The 27512-nt window shown below is 37.7% G+C and overlaps 1 protein-coding gene across 1 annotated transcript in view; it reads right to left on the bottom strand.

Annotated features, from left to right (window-relative positions):
• Nucleotides 1-11643: 11643 nt before the first annotated feature.
• The window catches only part of OFCC1 (orofacial cleft 1 candidate 1), a gene marked incomplete at its 5' end in the record, with an annotated part of 268883 nt that continues 253014 nt past the window's right edge, over nt 11644-27512 (bottom strand). Inside the window, 2 exons of the mRNA XM_032648945.1 lie at nt 11644-11781; nt 23681-23890. Of these exons, the coding sequence (XP_032504836.1) occupies nt 11644-11781; nt 23681-23890 (348 nt within the window). The remainder of the gene's footprint in view (nt 11782-23680; nt 23891-27512) is intronic.

The following is a 27512-nucleotide window of genomic DNA, read 5'->3' as shown; positions in this document are numbered from 1 at the left end:
CAGGTTTGGGAAGTTCTCAGCCATTCATTCTGTAAATAAGCTTTCTGTCCCTCTCTTCTCCTTCTAGGACTACAATATGCATAGACATTTTTACTTGATGGCATCTCACAATTCACATAAGCTTTCTTCATTCTTTTTCTTTCTTTTTTCTTCTTTGACTGGACAGTTTCCAATGACCTGTCTTCTACATCAATTGCTTGATCAATTCTGCTGTTGATGTTCTCTGTTGCATTTTTAATTGCGTTCATTATATTCTTCAGCAACAAATTTTCTGTTTGGTTCTTTTTATGATTCTGTCTCTGTCCATCTTCTTGTTTTGTTCATGTGTTTTTTTCCTGATTTCATTGGAAGGGCTCTCTGAGTCCCTGTAGGTTAGTGAGCTTCCTCAAAACAACTATTTTGAGTTTTTATTAAGCAAATCACAGATCTCTAATTCTTTGGTATCAGTTACTGGGAAATTATTGTGTTCCTTTGATGGTGTTGTGTTCCCTTGCTTTTTCGTGTTCCTTAAATCTTGAATTGCTATCTTTGCATTTGAACTAGTCACCTCCTCCAATTTTTACTCATTGACTTCGGGAGAGAAATACTTTCTGTCAGCCTTGCTAGGGATTCTCAGGCTTTCTTGGACTTTTTCCAAGGATACCCCTGCTCCATACTTCTCCTTCGCTCTTGATGGGGGAACTTTCAAGACTGCATGACTTGTCTGATTCAGCAAAGCCAGGCCAGGTTCTGAGAGCCTCTCCCTAGTGTGGTGCTGGATGCTCTCCAGTTTGTGTGCTTTTACCAAATCCTACAGAGTTGGATCAGCTTTCTGCATCACTAGCCATCTGCAAAGGTTCGCACTCACCTCTCTTGCGAGAGCACGTGGGGAGCCGACCATGAGGTGGAGGTGTGTGGGTAAGACAAGTGAATGTTGAGGGTGCCCAGGGGCCAGCTGGGGAGATTCACAGGTGAGGTGTCCCCAGTGATTCACAGGTAAGACTTCTGATGGAGACTGTGAGGCAATTAGTAGAATCTGTGTTCCTCTGACTGTCTCTAAGCCTTAGCTGCTGTTCTCCCCATGCTTCCCCACCCCTCAGTCGTGCAGTACATCTCAGTATTCTGGCTGGGGCAAGAGGGAAGTGGGCCTTTTTGGCAGCATCACACACAGCTGGGTGCTCACTCACATGCTCCCACTTTCACCGTGGGCGAAGTCCCCGGCCAAAAGGGTCTCTCCTGACGCTGAGCTGTGCTGCCTTGGTGAAGGGATGATGTATGTGAAGTGAAGCTGTTCCTCTTAACCCTCTTAAATGTATCCAGTCTTGGAATTTTTGGATCCAGTGTGGTGCTGGAACTTCTCTACTGGACTCCAGGAGTTCCACGAGGTATTATCATCCGTGGGTGATTGTCAAAATTGGTGTTCTTTGGGGCAAAGATGGTAGAAAAGTCCTAGATCACCTTTTTGCTGATACCACTTCTCTAAAGCCTCCCAACACAATTTATTGAATCATTCTTTCCTTACTGAAAATTGGGAATTGATAATAAATTCTATCAATAAGATCATTTTTATTTTACTAGCATTAGGCATTGTACTAATTTACTTTCTCTCTCTTTTTTTTTTTTTTAGCGGTACGTGGCAGGCTCAGCAGCCATGGCTCACGGGCCCAGCCACTCCGTGGCATGCGGGATCTTCCCAGACCGGGGCACAAACCCGTGTTCCCTATATCGGCAGGCGGACTCTCAACCACTGCGCCACCAGGGAAGCCCCTAATTTACTTTCTAATGGTAAGTCATTGTTCAATGATTCAGTAAATCTTATTTAGGGACAGGATATTTTTCTTCGTTTAGTGCTACACAAAACTGGCTAATATTTGACCCAGGTCTGTAGTTCTTGTGCTTGTATGAATGTCTGTGTGTGTACTCATATTATTGTTGAGTAGCCATCAGTCTTACAAATATGTATACAATTTATATAGACTTAAAATAGTTAATAGTTCATATTCGTATTTAAAATCATTTAAATAGCTTGGGATTTATCAGTTCCTTAATGATTTCATTTCAATCAACCAGAAATCTATCGAGCCTAAGTGATTTTTCTGAAAGATGTCAAAAATCCTTTAAAAATGTTTTCTATATTTATTAATTTGGGAATTCAATCTCTCAAAGACAAATTTGATACTTAAAAATATTATTTATCCTATTGAAAAATTTTTATTTATCACCACAGAGCTATGTATATCAAATGCTTATATTTTAACCTCTTCTATATCTGTGGTTATATCACACTTCTCTGATTCCTAATATTGTATGTTTGCAATTTTTCTATTTTTTCTCAATCTTGCCAGAAGAGGAAAATACTATTGGGCTTTGTCACTTAAAAAGTTAATATTAATTTATGTTCCCATTTTCTGAATGACTTTTGGCTTTGGAAGATTTGTTCTTTTTTATATTTTTTCTAACTTCTTGATTTTATTTATTTAAATATTAGAAGTATTTCTGTCTGAATATAGCTTTGGCCACATCTCATAAGTTTTCATGAATAGTGTTCTAATTATTTCATCATCATGAATTTCTTAATAACTTATGATTGCAATTTTTATTTCTTCTTTGGCCCACAAGTAGTTTAAAAAGTATTTCACCACGTATCCTTTTAATAGAAACTTGGATCATCGTTAAATTGTTTTTGTGCATTATTATCTGATATGTATTTTACAACTTGTGTTTTGTGTGATTTAGCCATTATTTTTCACTCTTGTTGGGGAATCTTATTATATGATATATTCTTATAAATGTGCCATGAGCACAGGAAAACATGATTTTATGTTGACATTATAAAACTTTAACATTCTTCTATATAAATTATCCTGATTTGTTGTATTGTTCATGTTATCTATATTAGTGGGTACTCGGAAGTTCGTCATAATAACATTCAATGCTTTTTAAAATACAAATTTCCAAGAACCACACATACCCTTCCTAAATCAAAGTACCTAAGGATTGCTTCCAGGATTATTTATTAAAAGCTTGCCTCGTGGCTCATAATGAAGTTGGGTTTTGCTCGTTTGTTTGTTTTTGTTTTGTTTTTCCTCTCCTTCACTTGTATATATTTTCCCCAGCAGCTGATATAAGAATTTCTCCTAAGGAGAATTTTTAGAGAGCAAACACTTTTCAAAGCTTATTTAGTGGTTGGTCCTCCAACAGCCATGCATGCGTGAAAGCCTAAAGTTGTGATAAATAAGAGTTAAAATGATCTGCATGAGAAATGACACAAGATTTAGGATTATGGGGGGAAAGTTCATCAGCTCTAGAAGGCTTTCTAGTGGGCAGTTGTGAGATGCAGTTTTTTAATAGAGGGGTCATTGTTTGCTTCCAGTGAGAAGGTGCAATTTGAGCAAAGAGAAGAAAGAGACAAAAGAGTTATCCTCGTGAACCTGTGGGGGAATTAGCAGTGTGGATATCAGCTGTAACAGAAAGCCTGGAATGATCTTCCAGGCTGAGAAAACAGGTATGCTTGGGAAATAGGAAAAAGCCAGAATGACAGAGCATAGTGAGTACAGGCAAGTGTATGTATGATTGAGGCAAGGAGGGAATGACTTGAGGTCATCCTGAGAACTTTACCTTTTACGCTGACCAGATGGAGAGTTTGAGCAAAGGAGTCATATGACCTGACTTATTTTTAAAGGATCACATTAGTTAATGCATTGAAAATGGACCCAAGTGGGGTGAGAGTAAAGGTAGGGAAATCAGCAGGAGACGACTGTGGAAATCCAAGAGAGCAATAATAGTGCTCAAATTGGGGCTGTGGTAGAGAATTAGGTGATAACGAGCCAGATTCCGGGTTGATTTTCAAAGTATATCCAATAGAGGTACTGAATATCGATATGGACCCACAAGGAGCTGTAAAGTCAGCGTAGCTCCTTATATCTGACTCAGCCCCCATTGGCTGCCTCCCCACCTTTCTGTGACCACGTTACTTGCTTTGATCCTGTGAGTGGAAGGGACATGGCTCACATCCTCCTGGAAGCTTTAAGAGCCTGTCATGCCGCTTCATATTCCCTTTCTTCTGCTATCACAACCAGCAGCGTTCTAGAGAGCGCTTCCTTGGTCAGCCTGGGCACGAGTGAGGTTGATGCCAATATTGTGCAGCTTGTGGGGGGACCTGTGATAGATGTGCAGCAGGTGAAAGAAATAACCCTTCCTTTTTAAACTATCAACTGTTTCCAGCAATAACTTGCAAATTACAATATAACTAATGAGCTTATATTCTAAGATCCGAAAAGATGTAAAAACGTAAAATATTAGTAGCATGTGATGGAGACTACTGGCTGCATCTGACAGTGTTCTACAAAAAGAGATGAGCTTAAAAAGAATTTGCTGACTAGCAAACAGAAATGAGAGGGGATGAAGGGAGTGGAAGAATTTGGTGATTTTTAGGGTTAGAAGAGGTAACTGCTTTTTACCACCCACCAGTACGTAAACTTGAGAATGTCTTTGAGCAAAGAAAGCCTTTTGGCAAGGATAAAATCAACAGTAAGCCCCTCAATCCCATTGTTACTACCTCTGGATGGATTATGAGGGTATACAATTAATTTAGCAGAAAATGTCTCAGGAAAAAAATGCAGCTTTCCCACCAGTGCTTAATAAACTCAGGGCATCTGCAATTAGGTCATGTCTCAAAAAGAACTGTAAGTGTGGCTATTGGCACATGAAACTGACTGGAATCAAATAAACAAAAAGGCTGCCGAAGCATTCGAGACAGTCGTACTTCCAAAAATAGCACTAAACTAAACTCAAAAAAAAAAAAAAAAAAGAATTAAAATTAAAGAAAAAACAAAACTGTGATTGAGGCTTTAAATAACCTTGAGGCACCAAGGATCAGGAAGCAGTTTGACAAACTGCTTGGACTCCCGGAAGGGAGTATGCTCTAAAGCTCCCTTCGGAAGTAACTAAAGACGGTAATGTCAGAGGCAGGAGTTCTCAGAAGGTGGAGCCACCAGTCACAGAGAAGAGTGAGCTGGGGGAACCTACCCCACAAGGCAGAATCGAAGGCCAATCAATATGTTTCCTAAAACCAAAGGTGTAGACCTTCCTAACTGCCTATGGGCTCTCAGAATGGCTCTGGACCAGTGATTGTCTTGTCCCCCCCTTTTTTTTTAATTGACGTATAGTTGATTTACAATATTATGTGTTTTAGGTATACAACAACATAGCGATTCACAGTTTTTAAAGTACATCCTTTTTGAATCAAAATAGCTACGTTGACTCAGTCTCTGCTCCACCACCATATATTCGGTGCATGGGGTACTTAATAACTTACGTTAGTGTTTATAGGTTTCTCCATCAAGTAGAGCTATGTTCACACCGAATATCACACCTGGTATCACCTCTTCCTATTGTGCATCATCACTCATCTTAATTTATTGTTGTGAAAGATTTCAAACATACTCAAAAGTTAAAAAAAAACTGTATCTAAGGTACTCCCTAAATATCCATTACCTAGGTCCAATATTCCTCTTCACGTTGTGTTCTTTTCTCTAAATTCTCATTCTTCCTCTGTTGCCAGTAAGTCTTTCTTAGTCGTGTACAATTTAATCATAGGGTGTCCCTGATTGACATAGGCCTATGAGCTACATTAGTTAATGGAGTCTGATACCAACATGAAAATAGACAATAAATCAATGCAACAACAACACTTTCCAGGAAAAAGAAATATGTAACTTGTCTGTGCTTATTATTATATATAATAAGACTGGCATTTCAAATTATGAGACATGATAAACTATTTAATATACCATGTTAAGACAACAAAGAAAAAGCTTTACAGATTAAACTACAAAAAACATAGAATTTGTATGCCAAAATATATATTAAAGCAACCTAAACAACTTGCAACCTTGGTACATTTTGGTGACAGTTTCACTGTAAGATTCATTGCACTCAATATATAAAAAGCTATTATAAGTCAATAAGAAAGTGTGACTTCCAATAGTAAAACTATAAATTTTCATTAATCGTGCAAAATAAATCACATTACTAATGACATGTTTTTCACCTTTTCAGTAAGAAAATATTTTTACCATTAACGTCCATTACTAGCAGTAGTCTGGAGAAAGAGTTTATTTCAATTACCATTTGTGCTTGAAATGGAAACTAGTACAAGATTCCTGAAATAAAATTAATATGTATTAAAAATTAAAGTGGGCTACCCATTGATATAATAATCTTACTTCAAGAAAGTTATTTCTTTCCTTTCATTCCTTATTTCCTTCCATTCTTCCATCATTTTTTCTTTCCCTCTGCCTTCTTTTTTCCTTTCTCTCATTAATTTGCTTAGCCAATCAATAGCTAATACATTCCCTTCATCCTCCCTGTTATTCCTCACAACAGTCCTGTGAAGGGGACACTGATAAAACCCCAGATAAGAAGTCGGTTAGAACTACTTTGGATGCCTTCATGAGGAGATGGTCAAGAAGATCATGCTACACACTCACGTCAAGCACAGAATCAGTTGAATAACTGAAGCAGGGCAATCAAGGCCATTCAGAGAAAGGCTGGATTGAAAATACATAGTCAGCTTTGGAAGCAAAAGAATCTTCGGTACATTAGCTGATAATCATCTGTCTCTTGGACCTCAGCCGGTACCCTTTTAAGCTCCCTTCCTGACCAAGCAGCTCTCACATCCCATGTGGTCAGCTTTGGATCAGGTGAGGCCTTTTGTGAGGTAGCCTTTTCCCACCACTGGGGTGGACAGAGTGCATCAGATATTCAGAAATTGAGATATTCTCTCCGGTCATGTAATCTCAAAACCACATGTACCAAATAGGTCACTGAATTAGCAAATAATGTTTGCCAGCTCTCAGTGAGAGTGTGTAACTTGTCCAACATCACATAGTTAATAAGTTATAGAGAAGGGCTTCAACCTGGATCTAACTTCAGAGCCCCAGCTCTTAATCATTATACTGTACTATCTCATTTATGTATGTAGTACTATCTCATTTATGTATGTACGTACTTATTTATTCATTCCTTCATTCATCCATTGATCATACAATTACTGAGTTCTTATCATGACTCAAATATTGGAGAGGTTATTTTTAAGGAACTTATACCATTTTAGAAAAGATTTCCTGCTCATCCCAGGGTTTAAACAGATTAAGGAAATCAATAATGGAAGAGTCTCTAAATTCCACTCTCTCCTGGTCCTGCAAATGTCCTCATTGTTCAAGATCAAGCAGACCCTCTGCCCACCAGATCTCTGTGTTCATGCTACAAGACCAGTGTCTCACTATGTAATACAAATATTTGATCCTATTTAAAACATTGTAGGCATTGCTAGAGTAGGCAAAACAATAATTGTTTGTGTGGGTTAGTGGAACTTTTCCTGAATCTCTGAATGGAGTACCCAGGGTTACCCTCCTCACCCTTGAGTATGTCCGCACCCCTCTCCCCAACACCTCCCCAGTCACAAAAAGGAAAATATGCGTAAATGCATTGTATTCAAAATAAAAGAATTTATATTAAAAAAAAAAAGAGATGAGCCTTCTTGATTTCACTCAGTCAACTACTATTTAGTTAAGGCTTCTCATTGGCCAAGGCTCTGAGCTGTTAAAATTGGCAGGTTCTTGCAAGGACCTCAAACCCAGTAAGGGCTATTTTCAGGCTACTGGAAGGAATTCCTAGTGGTGATAGTAATGAGAGTTCTCACTTGCAGTGGTGATTTTCCCACGCCTAGAGGTGTTTAAGATTGAGCGAGATGGCCAGCTGGAAGTGACGTAGCAGAAGGAATTTGTGCTTCCCGTAGGTAATGGGACCAGATGAAATTATATATAAATATAGTGTGTGTATGTGTGTACGGAGATGTGAGTGTGAATTCTCAGTGACTACAAAAGACCATTTTAGAGATGTCTTGAATAGGTACTTATAAAATGGAAATGTCATAATGCCATCCAGGTTTTTTCCTTTGCTTATCCAACCATTATCAGTTGATTTATTTAATAAAACTGAGGACCAAGAAAGACTGGAAATACAGCCTCCAATAGAATGCTCTCATGCTGTGATTGTTGAAGTGATAAGTAATTTGCTTTTAATGCCAGCACATACCACTTAGCACCATATTTAACTGAAGGATGAAAATCACTCATTTGTCATCTACTTGCTTAACTGACAGTGTAATCTATCTATTGTCACTGAGCTTAGTACAAGGAAAATTGAATAGATCTCATTTTTAAATTTACAGCAAGCATTTAAATGTTTAATTCCTTCTTATTTATATTTTTATTCCTTAATAAAATTTAATTTCAAATGGATAATCTATTTGGACAATAAAAGCACAGTAGGTACTAGCAAAAATGATCTATTAAAAGTATTTTTTTTTACTGTTTTCAATTATAACCATAGTTTGTATTGTGTATTATCTCTATGTGAGGAAAAATATCAATGTGAATGATACAAGTCAGTGAGAAACTACAATACTAGAAAAGAAGTTATCCGTGAAATAATCAAAAAAATACATGAGTTTATAGATAAAGGAAAGCTTATTTTACTAGTAGATTCTTGAAAAATAATTATTAGTATTGTAATTATCCTCAATATACTGAGAAAAAATAACTGAATTTACAGAGATATATAGTCCCCTAGAAACCTATCTTGAATTTTGAAATAACACTTTGCACGGTATATGAATACGTGTACACTGCTAATGGAATATTATACTGAAGATGTTCAAGTTAGAACTCTGTTCTTGCAGAGTATCTACTAACAAAGACCACCCCCATCCCTCCTTATCCGTGGGATTATTGTTTGCAATTCATAAAGGGCCACAGAAATGAGAGGAATTGATTATAAGAATAAAAAGGTCCTTTTTCCCCCCATTTATTTTTCTATTAAGAAACTAACCCTACATGTACACCCAAAAAAAATCTAAATCAAATAGTTTGTTTCAATGGCAATGCAAATGTGGTATTTACTTCAGAGATAAGATAGCGCCCAAATCTTATTTCAACATTGGACTAAGTTACTGCACTGAGTCTGTGAACATTAGAATGGGCCTTCTCAACAGGAAAGAACTCTTGAAAGAACATGTTAGTAAATCTCTGTCCACCACACTACACACTACACACACACACACACACACACACACACACACACACATACACACAATATGTTAATGAAAGTGTTAGACTCATATGTTGAAGCTCTGTAAGATCAGTTCAATGGCAAGGAAAACAACTAGAAAACAACTAGAGCAACAAAACGTTCTGTAGACTTGATTTTAAAATACTGAACAACAACTGCTTTGCAGTAATATAGCAGGAGACTTTTTGGATTAGGAAATACACTATGGCCATGGGCATCCTTTAGGCGCAAGAAAATATTGTTTTTCTGAATTATACGAATGCTTTCATTGGGACCACCAGTCCCTAAAGGAAACACACAAAAAAGCAAAGTATCAATTGATTGCTGACCTCTGCATGGTTCATTCAGTTCACTGCTGTACAACACATTAAATATCAAGTGAAGTGAAACTTGGCTTATCAGTTTATGCTTTCATCCAATGAAAATTGACAGAACACTTACTAGCTCAAAGAGCAGTACTGAGGACTGGGGCAGGTACCACTAATTAAAGCAGACAGTGATCCCTGCCCTCGAAGAGCTTACATTTTAGTGAGAAAAGCATAAATAATAAAAGTGACAGGGCAGTTCCCTGGCTGTCCAGTGGTTAGGACTCTGTGCTTCCACTGCAGGGAGTGCGAGGGAGTTTGATCCTGGTCGGGGAAGGAAGATCCTTCATGCTGCACGGTGCAGCCAAAAAAAAAAAGTGACAGACCTATAAAATCAATAGGTGTTTTTATTAATTCAGTTAAGCAAATGATGGTTCAGTGAAAAACTTACCAAATCACTTGTTCAACTACATTTGCTTTATCAACTTGACCTAATAATCTAATGAAATACAGTTTAGGAGGCAGAAATCTACTTATATGTATATATTTATCCTTCTCAGTATATTTTGTATTGATACAGGTCTATCATAGAACTTACTTTACTGTATCCAGCCCCACTTTTTCAGGGGGAGGGATGGGCTTCTTATTTATGCTATAAATGATAACACCTGGCCCTAATCCCTTCCCCCACCTCTCCTTCACACCATCTTCCCAACAGGAAATGTTTACTGGGCCCCTGCATAGGGCCAAGAATCATTCTAAGCTCTGTTAATAAGAAGATACATTTGAGAAATTCTCCACACAGGTAATTCATGCTCCAATGGGGAAGGCAAAGCATGTAGTTAGAATAGAAAGCTATTCGGTGAAAGTGGAGGTGAGTACCTGATGACCAGAGCTACGACCAGGTAATTATGCTTGCAAGTGTGGAGGGGAGGAATGCAAGAAGTCGTTGACACTGACAGTCCCGTATCATTTTGAAGGAAGAGTCTAGTTTCCTGAGGTGTGCAGGTGCAAGGATTTAAGCCATTAAAACATATTTAGAATGTTCACTAGTTTCCGTGAAGTTGAGATCTGTTGTCAGAGATGTTAATATATGTTGATCTGCCTTCAATAAGAGCTATAGAGGATGAAAAATATAGACAGTATATGCATATGCTAATTTCTGCCAATAGAGGGAACATCTAGTGTAACTCAATGTCTTATGTAAGACTGAAGATATCCTTATAGTTAGACAATAATTAAAGATGAGGATTGAAAAATCACCAGGATGGGATGTGTTTATGTTTCCCAGCTATAGGTATCAAATTTGACCTCTCTAATAAACACTGCTTTTTGTTTGAGAGAGGTGACTGTTAAAACACCTGCTTACCCTTCCTTAAAAATGCAGAGGAGGACCAGAGGGCCTAGATATCCTCTGGATTTATTGCTCTATAATGAGGACAAATGATTCTTAAAGATGCAGGATTTTTTTTATAACCCATCAGCCCTCTGACAGTTCCTTGTCCTCTTGTGATCCTAAGTCCTATTCCAAACCTTCAGTTGAAAAAAGGAAAGCAAGGGAGTAAAGACAAAAAGGAATAGTCTAAAGAGCTGGCAAGAGGGCTTTGCTACTTTGGTCCTTTCAGAAAGAGCTAAGGTGGATGAGGGGAGCCCGAATGGGAGCCAGCCAGTTTGGGGCTGTTTGTTGATATCTTAGAATACAAAGCATTTGTGCTGTAAAACAACTAATTTAAGTGACTTGATTTTTTTATTATGTAATTTTCCCATGGTTTTCCTTGAAATTTCTTCTAGAAAAAAAATGTGAAATTTTATGCTAAGTGAAGGGGAAAGGGGATTTATTTAGGCTTGGTTATATCATCTTCTAGCCATTCCCCGTATTCACTCCTGTGGGAGAGTGTGAAAAATGATATTCTACCTCTCTTCATACTTCACAGGAGCCAAGTAGCTCTTTCTAAGCTAATGAAGATGAGTCTATGTTCTCTGAAAACATATTTGGGACAATTGTGACGTCCAGCTGTTGTTTCCAGTACTGGTTACTGACTTCTGGTAAAGGACATATTATAAGGCCGTAGATTGAAAAGGAAGTTGAACTTAGTCTTCTCACCGTGACTTGTGCACCACTGTGGACCTTTAAGAAAGCAGGAAGGAAGAAGCACTTCTAGGTTGAGGCACTCAGGTACAGCAATGAGTAAAATATTTAATCGGGGGAAAATGCCTTTTTGTTTTAATGGATTCTTTTCAGTCCTCTTGATTTAATATCTGAGGAGTCTTCCAGTGTACTGTCCATTTCACTTAGATGCTCCTGAATAGCCGTGACCACTTCACTGGGAATAAACTTTAAGCCACTGATATCACCAAACACCTGAAAAGTGGTGACAAAATGGCACATGTTAACTTACCACACTTCAAAGAAATATTTAGGCAGAATGAGCAAAACCTGTGATTTTTCCCAATTTTTCCCCTGAAAAAAAATGACAGCTTGGAAATGCCCTGAAATGCCATTATAGTTAACCTAATCCCACATTTTCACAGGAGTTTTCAATTTAGGTTTTATGGTTTGGTTCCATTTCTTTCTTCTTCTTCTTTTTTTTTTTTTTTACATCTTTATTGGAGTATCATTGCTTTACAATGGTGTGTTAGTTTCTGCTGTATAACAAAGTGAATCAGCTATACGTGTACATATATCTCCCGTTTCTTTCTGACTTTAACAGTAATTTAATAATACAGCAAAAATATAAATAAGCATTTGTATATATTTAGTAATACAGAGCACAGAGTCATAATTAGCAAGTTAAACACATGTGAAAAGTGAATTATCCTAATCTTACAGAAACCAAAAAATGTCAAAACAAAACACAAGACTGGGATTTTCTTTTTTGCAATTAATAACTTTTGTGTGATGAAATGGATAGAAAACAAAACTATCAGGGGAAAACATAGGACAGCATTCCTTTTAGAAGGAACTCATTGTCCCAAGAGAAGCTTTCTGTGTATACAAGACTAATTATCTTTGAGCGCACAACTAGCAACCCTACCAACATCCTGTTTCACTTGTCTCACAAAGTTTGGGTTTATTTTGGGCTGTTTATAAGAATCATCAATTTCACTGACTTCATCTGGCTCTCCTACGTCTTGAAGGTATGTAACATTTCCAAGAATTCTGCTGAAGGACTGTTTTCCCCAGAACTTATAGTCTCTTGAACTGAAGGCCACTCCAATGAGAAAGGCAGGGACCCACATCTACGTCTACTCTGGCAAACTGAATACATTTCTCTGGATAAGAAAGAGGACATCTACTGTAATTCATACTTATGTGGGTTAATAAAAAACGTTTCGTGATTAAGCAGAAATAGATATTTGACATATACAACTAAATAATGTTGAGAAAAATAGCTGTCTTTGGACACCTTGATTTCTCCTTTTGTTGAATCTTTCTTGTCAGGTTTTCTTAGAGTCCACTCCACCGTTACCTAAAATTGTGTCGTACTTTTCCATTATTGCTTCCCTGTCATTCTTCTTCTTCTTTTATTTTTATTAGAGTTTTTTTTTTTTTTTTTTTTTTTGGGTGTGCTATGAAACTTGCAGGATCTTAGTTCCCCGACCAGGGATGGAACCCAGGCCCTGGCAGTAAGAGAGCCGAATCTTAACCACTGGACCGCCAGGGAATTCTCTCCTGGTCATTGTCCTTAAACATCTCTCTTTTTTTTGTAATTTCATGATACACCTTTCTTTGCTTTTCTTAGTATATGATCTTTTTAAAACCTAAGTTTATTGGGAAACATCCTATACCACAACAGAATTTTTTCAGTCTTCTTTCTTATCAAGACTATCTAAAAGTGTAACTCAGAGTTGCAATTCTAGAGCTTTGTCCATGCCTCCTGTGATACCTTACCATTTAGATCCTCACGTGGTGGAGCATGCCAACTGTTCTTGAAATTTCTGAAATGCACCTTCCTAATATCAAGTGGGGTGGCATTCAGCCTCCACCAGAATTAAGAATTCCAGAATGACGAAGTCACTTTCCCCTAAGTTGTCCTGCCATTCACGATCTTTCTTTGTTATTGAGAATTTGAATCAGAATAACAACTTCAGTCGCCACTTTATCCTCTAGGAAATGGATTATTGGGATGTTTCCTTACTCAGTAGTATGTCTTTATTAACAGGAATTCCTTAAAATGTCCGTGTGGTGTGAGCAAGAAGGGACACGAGAGCAGGAGTGCTTTGATTTGCTCAGGATTCTAGGAACTTCCCCGGTTATCACCTGGACTAATTACCTGGAAGCATTTCTTTACCCTGATGCACAGGGCCATAGACTAACAGCATGTCGCCTTCTGGGATGAACTGGTTTTTTAAAAATCGCTCCTAAATTTTAAACTATTCCCCTTGTCCCCATCACAGCTGCCACCATAATGTGTCAAAAATGTACTTGCATAAAATGATCTGTACATCTATGTGAATATACATCAAATTAACAAATATACCTCAGCTTGACAGGTTTGGGAAAGAGGGAATAAAAATATAACTAGCTTTAATCATAATCGCTAACGAAACGTACTCGTCACTTCTTAGTTAATTGTTGTGCAAGACAATTCACTTTCCAATTACTCTGTTTAGAGTCACATATTTCAAGTGATTTGTGCTAGAAGAATAAGCTCATAATATTATAATCATACTTATTTTATGAGTTTCACTGATTACTGGGAATAAACATTCCTAGAAAGCAAATATCGCAAACAACTAAACTCTCACAGCAAGCTTGTATTTAAATGTGCCGTGCTTTGAAAAGAAAACACAACCTAGTCTTGCATTTTCCAAAGGCAGAAAATGACAGTGAACTCTGATATCCATGTGACCTCATATTTCAAGCCTATCTCTTTAAGTTACAGAGAGCATAGTTTGTGTAGCTATAGCCAAAAAGGTTACCAAAACGTTGGGCAGACTTCCCATTCATTGCAGTGGTGGCTTTCTGTTTGTCCTCCTTTTCTGGAGGGCAATTTGGAGATATATATTTTTGTGTATAAGAAATATGCTCATAAGTATCTATCCTTTTAAATTCTCAGATTCTTTGGCCTAGTAATTCCACTGTCAGAATCTAGCTTTAAGAAATAATAAGGAACGTCAATGAAAATGGCCAAGAAAGAAACTCCAAAGTTTACCCATTCATAAAAGAAATTTTAAAACTGGTAAAAAAAAAAAAAATAAAAACCTCTCACGATCAACTTCTTTTGGGGAAAACTAGATCCTGGCACACTATGTGGACGAGGCAAGAGCCACCGTGGACTTGGTTAGCCACTCATGTCCCCACCAGCACGGTGTTACAGATGTGCCTATCGCTAGGCACTGTGACCCGGCAAAGGGTTTCTGCAGAGACAGACAAGGGTCTTTCATGCCGTGTGGATGTATGGAGCTGGTGGTGAACAGAAACACCCATGGCCATGGAGTCAACAGATGTGAGCTCTTTCTGCCTTGTGCTTGAAGCAGGACGGGCCTTCTCTGGTATAAAGAAGTCCCTGGATTTCTTAGAAATTGTGTTAAAACAGGCCTTAAGAAAGAGATAGCTAATTGACTGCTAATAAGGGTAGATATACCCTCAAGTGTCTATTTCGAAAAACGGAGTTGACTTTATTTGCAGTCTATCTGGTAGAATGGGTCATACGCAGCTCCCCAAAACATACATTGATAAGGTTTTTCTTTTTTTCTTCTTATAGAATGTTTTCTCCCTCTAAGTTCATAATTACCTTATTTTTTTGTTGCTTTATTTTTAAAGTATATCTTTATTACTAATACTGCCCAAGCTAACAGATTATTTTTATTTTTTTTACATCTTTATTGGCGTATAATTGCTTTACAATGGTGTGTTACTTTCTGCTGTATAACAAAGTGAATCCGTTATACATATACATATGTCCCCATATCTCTTCCCTCTTGCGTCTCCCTCCCTCCCACCCCCCCCATCCCACCCCCATTGATAAGGTTTTAGTGAGAGGCCGTTATAAAGATGGTAAGGAGGCTGCGGAGGAGGAATCATAAAGCAGATACAACATTCGGACAGATTTTGTTTTAATTTGCCAACTTAACAGAGGACTCGCGTATGCATAGCACTGATTCACTGACAGCAATATTTGGAGGCCTAGTTAAACTCATTATGGCTCCATAGCGAAATAAATTTTTGCTTCAACAGAATTCAGATCTCTGTACCTGAACTACAGGAATCTAAACTAGAGGTAAAGAGTCTTAAAATTAGATTACAATTGTAGATTTCCAAAAAAAAAAAAAAATATATATATATATATATATATATAACTAGAAATAATATGACAGAGTAAATAATAGGTTGAATCAGCATTCGTTTAGAGAAAGGAAGTTTTGCATTTTGAAAAAGTAGAGCACAGATGTTAATTTCCTGAAACAGTTAAATAAGGGCTGACATTTGGATGAATTCTCTGGGATTTAGTGATGATGGCGTGTTGGCAGTGGTGGCCATGTTGATCACCACTGCTGTGAAAATAATAAGTCAAAGTACGCAGTCCTTTCATTTTTTCATATACTTTACTTGGTTGTAAAATAAAGAATAGTCAATGTTCTTAAGATTAAATATCTGAATATTGCTTCTGAAGGAGCAGCTGTCACCTTAAATCTAAAGTCTAGTTTGTTTACTGGCTGCGTTTTATATCCTTTTGAAAATGACACAAAATGGCTATGAAATCATCGTTAAGTATTCTACAGGGGAATATAAACGCCCTTTGGTTACGGTGCATGTATCTTTATACATAATTCCAGTTTATTTTCCCTGGAATTATGTTAAATATGTAAAAAGCCGTTTCTCATAAAGGTAAAAACGCTAGATGTTTCTGAGTTGTAATTTAGCATCAGAGTCAAGATTGTTTCAGAAAATAAGCTAGTGTTACTCTTTCATGCCTTTTAAGTGTCACTCGGCGTATACTATATGTGATTTTGCACATAAAATAAACTTATATGCTTTTATGTCAGTGTTTTATTAAATGTAAATGCAATTAAAATAATTTATAGGATACAAATATGTAAAAATAATTGACACTAAGCAACTGGTTTTTACATTGTTTAATCATATTATTATTAAATAATTATTTCAGGTCATTATAGAAGAGCTTGTTCCATAAACTGAAAAGGAAAAAACTACTTCTGTATCTATGGATTCTTAGAAGAAATCAATTCATTTGTAGATAGTTCTTAATATTGACACAATTACAAAATGCACCAAAATACTTTCATGGTATTTCTGTACATAAATAGAAGGAAAAATCATTATGTTTAGGGTTTTGTGGCTTATTTTGCCTTGTTCATGAGTGAATTATCTTTGACTTTTTAAGAAATCAGTGTTATGCAGCCTTGTCAAATAGAATCAAGATAAAAATCACTGATTAGTAGTATCATGGCATATTCTGAAATGCTCAAGCACTGACTGTTGGATGCATGGCTTTAAAATATATTTCAAATAAAAGGTACAAACTTCCAGTTATAAGATAAATAAATACTAGAGAGAAAATGTAGAGCACGATGACTGTAGTTAACACTGCCGTGTGACATACAAGAAAGTTGTTAAGAGAGTAGATCCTAAGAGCTCTCATCACAAAGAGAATTTTGTTATTTTCATTTTATTGTATCTGTATGAGATGATGAACATTGAACCTATTACGTTAATGTTTTTATACCTTAAGTTTATGCAGTGATGTATGTCAATCATTCCTTAATAAAACCGGGAAAAAATAGATATATTTATAAAGCAAAAAACTCAAAATTTTTCCAAGTTTATAGTAACTTAAGATTAAGAAATAAAAAGAAGCATAAAAATATTTTTCACATTTAGAGGGTCACCTTTCAAGTTATGGTTTCCAAATTCCAATTCAATAAGAAAAAAATATACAGAAGTAAAAGTGAACATATTTTTACTCAGCGTAAAACATTCATTCTTTATTGACTGTGTGATAAAGATTTAATTTTTCACCTCTATAATTTTTATATTAGATATTTAACCATATGTTTCAGTTAGCATATCAAGGCTTATTTTTTAAACTGCTTCTTTATACTTAATATACCTTTTAAAACATTTCGTATGACTTAGAATCCCAAGAAATTTTTCTTCTCCAATATATCCTATGAATACGTATTATTTCTGATAGACATATAAATGCAATAATAGAACAAATCTTTTCTACAGCTTTCATAAGTTCAATTATTTGGAGAGTCAAAGGAAATCTAAGATGCTGAAAATTATTTTATGAGTAAATACTTTCAAAAATATGTATGTGATTATTCTTTTTCTTATATATGCAAATAAAAAAATATGGTCTATAAAAACAGGAACAACCAGTGAATAATTGTCTCAACTTATGAGTACAGATGAAGTATGGAGAAATTTAATATTTACAAGATTGAACAAAAGAAGTTATTTTAGAAAGGACCTGCAGTAACTTTAAAATGTTTTTTAAAATCACATCTTAATACGTAATAAGTACAATCAAAGTAGTTCTTCATGATTTTCTAAAGAAACCAAACATAGTTTTACTAAAATTAATTTAGTCACTAACAGTTATTTTTTGACCCATGAAAATAGGTCAAATAAGAAAATAGCTTTTTAGAAGTAAATAGCACATTTTCTGAAAATGTGTCTGAAATCTGTTGTATTTATTTTAAAATTATAGTGTGCTAATTTTTTTAAAAACTATGCTATTTTCCTCTTACAGGTTACCAATTATATATATAAATAATAAAGTAAGCCTGCCGTGAGAACCATCTAGCTTAGTTTTGTGAAAAGCAAACCATGTCATAGCAAGTCACACTGACCTAATTATTACAGACAAATAAAATCACTTATTTTGACACATACATATGGGAATAATAATTTTGTCAAGTAATTTTAAAATAGAGATAAATCCCTGTATATACTCAATATATATTTAAGTGATTAGTAAATGTGTCTATTTTAAGACTTTTCATGGTAGTATGATAGGAGAATGTCTTATAAGTGCCATTATATTCTAATATTAGCCTGAAAATTGAATTCTTCTTTGCCTTTGCATTCTTTTTTTAATATGTTGTTTAAAATGGGGTCTGTGTTTTAGATACGACAGAATGATGTCCCTCTACAGTTTACTGCAACAGTCAATCATTCTTCGGGAAAAGAGGTGGCAAAATAATACCAGGAACTTATTTTTTAAAAATCAATTGAAGTGACAGCTGTTAAGTTTGAACTTGAAAACCAAAAATAAAACACAATCCTGTCCTTGACATTTTTAGCAATATTTTATGCAAAGCCATAAGTACTGCTATTACTACTTCATGTTAATGTATATTTTCAATAGTGTCATGTAAGCACTTGTGCCCCAAATGTGCCCCAAAGATTTACTGCACCTTCTCATGCAGGTGTTGTGCACAAAATATAAAGTTTTCTAAACTTGGGAAATGAAAACGGGACTTTCTTCTGTTTGCAAAAATGAGTTAATTTTAATATTTTCTTTAGGCCAGTGTAAAACTACGCACAATGAGAAACACAGGGATGGCTTTGCCCCTTCCCATGAACAATGACTTTCAACAAATGGAAAAACTGGATGGAGGAATTCCCAACAATTTACATGTTTAATGAATAACTTCTGTAGACCCAGAGTTTTCAGTATTTTCCTATTGATTTCCCTTCCACATTTTTGTGTATTTCTCTCTCTCTCTCAAACACACACACAGCAAATTAGTCATTGTAACAGATGGATATGGGAATTTCCAATAACAATAAATAGTCTTTTCTGGAAGATGTTACAATAGAAGAGTTAAAACTGAAAACTCTCAGTTATTTGTATTCTGTTTTTGCCGTGCAAGTCATTGATTCAAGGATAGAATACGATTCTTCCCTCCATTTACTCAAAGCTTCATGCAAGCTTGCAAGATAAAGCTTCTCTGCTGCCTTCTCGCTGAGGGTCATACAAGTGAGGGTCGGCCCCTCTACACCTGCTCTCCCCACCGGTGGTCACTCAATTCCATGAGTGAGAGAAGAATCCGGAGTTGCATCAAACCCGTCTAATCATAAATTGTGGTTCCGTGTTTTGTTTTCACCTTTCTTCTCCTGCTGCTTTTTCTATCAGCAGAGCACTTAATAAAATCACTAATTGGTTAATCTGTTATTTAGGCAAGTATTAATATTCTCATTTTGCAGACAAGGAATCAGGCCTCCTGCTGTGTATCTCCTGGCACTGGGTAAGGAGCTCTTCAGATGGGAGATTCAAAGTAGGTGAGCCTGTCCTCCTGAGGTTGAGAGATTCGCCGGAAGCCGCTCGGCAGGGCCTCACAGAGACTCTGTTAGATCGCTGAGCTCCTGACTCCCATTCCTCTGCTCAGACCACCAGGCGACACCGCCTCTAATGACAGAGAAACCCTTTTCCCATTCCGCCCCAACGAATGCTCCAAGGGCTTTCTTAATTGCGATGGATACCCTGGGATCGGGAAGCTTATTTGTGATTTGATGAGTCTGCCCCAGTCTTGCCTGGGTTTCTAGGTTTTGTGGCACTAAAAACTTTAGAAAAACTTTGTACTTAAAAAGAAAAAAAGAAAAAAACCTCAAGCTACGGAACGGAGACAAAGCATTACAGGTACGCACTACTGTATATAAAATAGATAACCAACAAGGACCTACTGTACAGCACAGGGGAATTCTACTCGATATTTTGTAATAAACTATATGGGAAAAGAATCTGAAAAAGAATAGATATGTGTACGTATATATATATATAACTGAATCACTGCTGTACATGAAATTAACACGATATACTGTAAATCAACTATACTTCAATATAAAGTTAATTCATGAATTAATTTAAAAAGTATTCCTCTGCGGAGAGTCCATGGCATTGCCCAGCCTCAGAGGGGTTGACAAAAAGATAATTCAAGAGAGGCCCTCACCTCCTGACAGACCAATGACCATCTCGGACAAGCGTGGAGGGGATTTTATTTTTTAAGTTAAATACGTAGAACACTGTAAGATCTGTGTCATCTTCGTCACGGGCCCAGATGAAAAAAAGTGGTGAACATAATAAATCCATAGGAAAGATAGTTTGTAATAATATAACTTCTATTTCAACCTGATGGAATCTGACCTTTTCAGTGCAGAAATCATACTGTTCCAAAAACCATGGCTTTTCACAAAAAAATGAAAAACTTGAAGATAACGTGCTTCGAAACTCAAATTGCTAAGGTTTTCTTGAGAAAAAAAAAGAAAGAAAAGGTTAACATGTGACCTATCTTTCATATCAGAATTAGGAGAGACTTAGAAATCACTGTCGTCACAAGCTGGAGCTGTGTTAGTTGCAGAAGGAGCTCAGAACACGAGGTACTCTATTTTACAACCACCCTAAAACTTCTGAGAATAGAGTTCAGGTTATAAAGGTGAAGCAAAATTTCACCCATTTTTGTTTCATGTTTGTTGCCAGATCTAATTTGTAAATATTAAATTAGGTCTAGAGGCAGCTACCTGTTTCTTCCCCTATCAGAATAGCCCATCAAAATACAGCATGGATCTTACAGGTATCTCTAGACGGATCTGAGTCATTTCCTAAGCATAGGTGCCCTCAATTCGCATAATATGGGCGTTAGTGGAAAAGGTCTCATGGTACATAATTAACCATCAAGTAGCATAATTTGACATCCAGAAATTCAAGGCAACTTAATAGATTTCCCTGAGCAACAGCTTTGTGTCTAGTACAGAGACAGGGACTTCAAAGGTAGGAGTTAACTTTAATCCAAGTAGGTGACTACTTAGAAACTACAATTTTCAAAGTTTAATAGATGTTTCTTCAGTCCGGAAAGTATAATCTATCTAGGTGCTGGTGTTGGAAATTTCTTTACCATGCATACATCTTTGGGAAAGATAATACATGAATTTCACTTCTCACTGAAGCTGCAAAAGACCATTCCAATTTCAGATTTTATAGCTCAGAAAGCCAGTGATAGATCAGATTGTGCCCGTTAGGGGTCAGGAGAGATATAAAAGAAAGTAGTAGGAAGATTGTTGAATAGGCTGAAAGAAAACCTGCCTAGTCTTCAGTATGCTCTGGGACTGGGATGATTTGACGGTTCCTGTCCTCTGGGACACACAATTTAATACTGGAAACAAGTTTAGAAAGGCTGACGAATAAAACCTAGTACTCCTAAAAAAATGTCAGAGAAGGTGCAAAGAGGCTAGGTCCCTTCAAAATGGATTTCATAGAGGACAAAGCAGGTAACATAAAGCACAAAGAATTAAGTGGGTAGGCTTTAGACTCGAACTGCAGAGGGAGTGGCACCCTGTGCCTTTGCTGAGATCTGAGAAAAGGGGGAATGCTGGTTTAGTATTTGTTAGCATCTCTGTTGGGAACAGGCTTAGCGGGGTCCAGCCACACTTCCACCATCATATAATCCAAGAGTGTGGAAAACACAGGCAACCAAAACCAGGTGGGTCAATAACACCTCCTGCCCCACCTCTCAATCCTTCTAGAACCTACTTTATTTAATTTGTAGCATAACGTTACTACGTTTGAAAGAAAGTTGAATTTAATTGTGCATGAGCCACAATACTTTGAACTGTTTGCCGTGACCTTTTTAAAAAGAACTAAAATATGTTGCCAATGCTCTCTCATTCATCTGTCCCAAATACCTGTGAGGCAGGTAGTATGAGTATTTATAACCCAGTTTTACAGATAAGGATATAGGCAGAGGAGTGGGAAATGACTAAACCAAGGTCCTAGCGCACATGCAGGAGCGAGTGAATTAAAGCCCTGAAGATTGCTTTGCTCATGAGAACAGGTCACCTTGAACCTCAGCTGCCCAGTCGGACCCAAGGACTACAAGCTACAAGATGTTTTGCAGCAGAAGGGCAGATATCCCTGGCATCCTGGCTTCTCCAGTTTGTTCAGCTCATGGTGTGCATACATCTTTATGCACACGCTTGCGTAAATTAAAAAAAAAATTAAGCCCTGGCAGTTTTGTCTCACAAAGAGGTTTCTAAAGCAGATGTTGCCAAAGTCTGAAAAAGATCATACACAGAAGTGCCAATACCAGCCCGGGACCCAAGCCCGCAAAGAATTATGTGGGATATAGTTCTCATCCACCTACCTGCTGCCTTGCTACAATATACACAATCCCCTCTTAGATCAGGGAAAAGGGAGGTGAAATGATGGGGACCCTTGTCTAGCACATCTCTGTTTCTCTGAGTAGAGAGCCCACGAGAATCACTCAAGTACCAGACTCCGTCATGGGCTGGTTTTGTAGAAAGGGGAAGCACCCTATCTGCAAGGCGGAGCTCTAAACAATTAAAAATTTCTTCAAGGTTGTATTCAAAGGGACTTCTATGAAGACACACTTTCATCAACTTCATAACAGAAACAGCCATAGCTAAATTCCACAGGGAAAGTATGATGCGAACAGAAAGGTTCTTACTCTGAAAATTCTTAACAACGGGGTACTGTGCCACTGCAAAGTGAGTTTCATGCCACCAAGACCAGGGAATCTGTGACACACATCTGAATTCTCCTTCTCCTCCATCCTTCATTCTCTCCAAATAAAGGGAAATAACACTCTTTCTGACTTCATTATTCAACAGCAATTCTGACGCTAATGGGAGCCTCAGGTTTCAACATGCCCTGAAGTTTGGATTCTGAGACTTTGAGGCAATGTAAGAGATGTTTTTTGACAAACTCAGCCCACCTAAAGACTTTGACATTTTAGGAGGAAACATGTCTTTAGGATCTTTGCCAAATACTACTCTAAAAAGTTTTTAAAGATTTAGGGAATGGAGGCTTTCCTTTATTTTTTTAAGATTTGTCTCATGGAAGAAATATGAAATTGCACCATCTCATTCATTTTGTGTGAGATCGAGATCATCTAAGCAAAGAGCTGTGTACTTTCCTGTGGCATCGAAGTATCTATGGACTGAGATATTTCTTCTTCATCAATCTGCTGATGTTTCCAAATATTGACTGAGTCAAAGTTATTGCAGGCAGAATCCTGAATTATTTCACGCGATTTTTTCCCTGCCTTTCTTCCGATAGCTCAGAAACATTTTTTTTTCTTACGCGGTACTTTCGTTTCTTTAGGAAAACACTAAAATACATCTTCACGTCCTCTATGGTACTAGAAGCATCAGTTATGATATGTTTGCAAAGTAGTTTTGAAGCCTTTTAAATCAAGTATAAACACACTCACATTCACGCACTACACGACATACACAGCATTTGCATTAAAATATTTTCATATATACTCACCTCAACGATGGCACCACTAGGGAGCCTAAGAAAATGGCGGTACAGCTCTTGGAACCCACTGGGATAAACAGTGTACACTGCTATATGAGAAGTAACATCTCCTGGACCAAGTGCAGACACAGAAGTTTCATTTTGCTGTTGGAGGTCACAGCTGGAGATGCTGGACTGGACGTCGCCATGGCTTTTCCAGATATAATCATACACTGCCACCTAGTGAGACACAGAGGCCCCCCACCCCACCCCCCAGCCCCAGAAAAGAAGAGAAAAAAATTAATTAACTTCTGGCAAGAGCATAACCAATTTTAAATGATTCTGCAATAAATCTGAAAGTCTCTGCCATCTGCAGTGCCTGTACTCCATTCCATGCATATTTTTATGACATATATCTAAATAGTGAAGGAAGACAAATCCCCGGTGTGTGCTCCGAAAAGTTAATTCTACACAGATGAAGCTGTAATTGGCTCCCATATTAACCCAGAGTAGGAAGATCAAGCAGGCTGCGGCAATGACAGTGTTGATTAAAAAAAAAATGCTTACGAATGGTTTTATGAATGAGTGTTTGTGCTTTCCCATCCAAAATAAATCTCTGCTCTGTTTTGCTTCTTTGTAGTATGCTAGGTGCTAAGTCTCTGGCAACACCAAAACAGGGGGCAAGATAAATTAAAGATACATTTTACCGAAGTGCACAGGGCAGGATTTTTGCATACTTTATGTGTTTACCTATTATTTTTTCTTTGTGACGATTCCATTGTTTAATACAACACACCTTGTGGGGACTTCAGTAACATTAATTGAAATATGAATGAGTTCAAAAAACACTGTTCTATTGCTGGTCTAAAATATTGGCAGTGAAAGATTAGATTATACCGCTGTAAAGATTTTTTGAGGCTGATAAACCTTCTAGTCTCCAGATATCTTTGTGACCTTTTCCTGCAACGGCTGAGCTACAGAAATGCTTTCTAAAATTTTCAGTTTCCATATTCACATACTCCAGTCATTTCAGAGGTAAATAAAGGAAAGTATTCAATTGATTTCTTTCTTCACTGGCTCTTTCTGAGTCAGGAGGCATTTATCTATTGTGGCAGAAAGTCCATGTCAAACACATTCTCCAAAGTTAACTCCTTCTAAGATAATTTACAAGTACGTTGAATCCTCAATAATATGGAAAGTTTAAATAATGTGATAGAAAGTTCTGGCCAATTATTATTTAATTCAAGACTACAGTTGACAATAAACTTTCAAGATTCTAGCTAGTGATTTTTTTTTTTCTTTGAAAATAAAAGGTAAGATTAAAATCTGGATGAACAGGTAAAGAAGCGATAAATGTCTTGAAATAGCTTGAATGAGAGAAAAGATTAAAGTTGGATACAATTAAAAACAGACATGGGGCTTCCCTGGTGGCGCAGTGGTTGAGAGTCCGCCTGCCGATGCAGGGGACGCGGGTTCGTGCCCCGGTCCGGGAAGATCCCACATGCCGCGGAGCGGCTGGGCCCGTGAGCCATGGCCGCTGAGCCTGCGCGTCCCGAGCCTGTGCTCTGCAACGGGAGAGGCCACAGCAGTGAGAGGCCCGCGTACCGCAAAAAAAAAAAAAAAAAAAAAAAAAAAACAAAAGTAGGTGATGAGACCCTGCCTTTGGGCAGTGACAGTTGGACTGGAGACAGAGTCAATGATTTCTTTTTCTGAGATAGAATCATCAGAGTTTGGTTGCTAGCTAGATGTGAGCTTTGAGTGACAGAGACACCTCAAGGTGACAACAGGTGCAAGACCCCACTGGACAGGGATGCCACTGCAGTGAGTCCATAGCAAGCAGGCAGGACAGGTTTGAAGACCGCACTGACTACATCTAAAGAGAATTTGTTAAGCTATGTCAAAACGGTGGGAGCAACGATGGGGACATGAATCCATTTATATAATTAATTTTTAATCTGCATGATCGCCTCGTGAGGCTGTTTAGCAACACCACAACATCCTCAGGTAAAATCGGGAGGTGGACGATGGCAGGCTGCTCCTTCGGGCCCCTCAAGCAGTCTGTGCTTGGAGCCAGGATCAGAACTGAAGGCTCCTGGCTGCACACGCAGCTCCAGCCCAGGTATTACACATGTCTCTGATGTCTCCCAGCCTTTGGATGTAAAGGGATAAACTTCAGGCAAAGCAGAGCAAAAGAAATGAGATGAGAGTAAGCATTCCATGTCCTGGAGAGCCATGGGGTTTCCGCTCATTCTACGAAGTGTTTGGTGGGGTGAAAGTTAGCTGGGAGCCTTGGTGGATGGGAGCCTCTCTGTCTTGGAAATTCAGTATAAAACAAACCCATCTTGCAGCCCTGGACACCTGCAAGCTAAAGGACTATGAAGATGTCTCCATTTGTCTGAAAAGGAGTAATTCTTGCTTTGGAAGATGGTTCCTTTTAGAAGGTAAGTGACCTTGAAAATGTGGGCAGTAAACTGTGCAGAGTAGATTTTTAGAAATAATTCTTATTTTCTTTGATATGCATGTCCTTCTTCCTCTCCTTTTCAACCATCTCTAATCTGAGGAAAGAGAGGAGTGAATTGCCTTCTACCCAGGGGCATCCTTGACTGACCAGGGTCTAGGAAGAAAAGGGGTGGGTAGACTAGAAAGTAAGTCAGCATTATTGAGTGGCAGGTCTGAAGGTAGGCAGTTCACACACACACGCACACACACACACACACACACGCACGCACACGCACGCTTTTTGTTTGTTTGTTTATGTTGCAACTCTGTCAGGTTGGTATTACTATTCCCATTTTATAGACAAGGAAACTGAGGCTCGGAAATGTTAAATAACTTGCCCAAAGACATAGTTATATGATTATATTATTTACTAATAAATAATCCTACTCCTCTACCTCCGATTTCCCCACAAGCTTTTCTTACTCTCCTCCCTGGTGATTTAGGAACAAGAAATCAGAGTACTCCCTTGCCCCTTCCCTCTCATTTTTTTATATCCAGGCCATCCCTAGGAAGCACCCACATCCTCTGCCGGTCCATAGTCAAGTTTTAACAAGAGCAGGCCTCTTCCGAGAACGACTTTGCCTTCCAGCTCCTTCCTTATGGGGTGATGAGTTAAGCCCACTTGGCTGCTAATCTAACGACACATCGTCCAAACAGCTTTACTAGTCATGAGGCTGATATTTTTATTTCGTTTAGTCTGGTTCCTATGTTTACTTAATTTTTCTCAAATCACTCAGGTGGGGCAAAGAGGCATATATATCATAGTAGCACCTTGAGACCCCAGAAGTAATCAGGCAGCTCTGATATTTGAACCCAAATTGGTCTGACTCTAAAGCCAATGTACTTTTTTTTTTTTTTTAAGATTTTTCGATGTGGACCATTTTTAAAGCCTTTATTGAATTTGTTACAATATTGTTTCTGTTTTATGTTTCATTTTTTTGGCCCCAAGGCATGTGGGATCTTAGCTCCCCGACCAGGGATCGCACCCACACCCCCTGCATTGGAAGGCGAAGTCTTAACCACTGGACCGCCAAGCAAGTCCCAAAAGCCAATGTACTTGTGATTGCACCACACGGTAATGTGTTTGATCACATTGTACACTACTATCTTTGTGTGTTAGTGTGTGGCTGCAGAATGGGACCGTGTCTAAACATGACTTTAGAGGCTGAATTTTCCCTCTGTGAAGTGCTCATGTGAAAGAATCTACGGGAAGATTTTTCTGTCCTTGGCCTGTGCAGGAACCTTGCAAGCATCCTTCTCGACTCAAAAGGGGTACAGTGTCATTTGTCATAGAAAACCAAAATAGAGGCCGCATCTAAATTACTGCAGCCATTTAGTTCTATTAATATCCCATGGAATGTTC

This window comes from Phocoena sinus, chromosome 11 (genome assembly GCF_008692025.1).
Source record: "Phocoena sinus isolate mPhoSin1 chromosome 11, mPhoSin1.pri, whole genome shotgun sequence".
Taxonomy (NCBI): domain Eukaryota; kingdom Metazoa; phylum Chordata; class Mammalia; order Artiodactyla; family Phocoenidae; genus Phocoena; species Phocoena sinus.
Note: the sequence above shows the minus strand (reverse complement) of the source record. Positions and strands in the feature narration are given on the sequence as shown.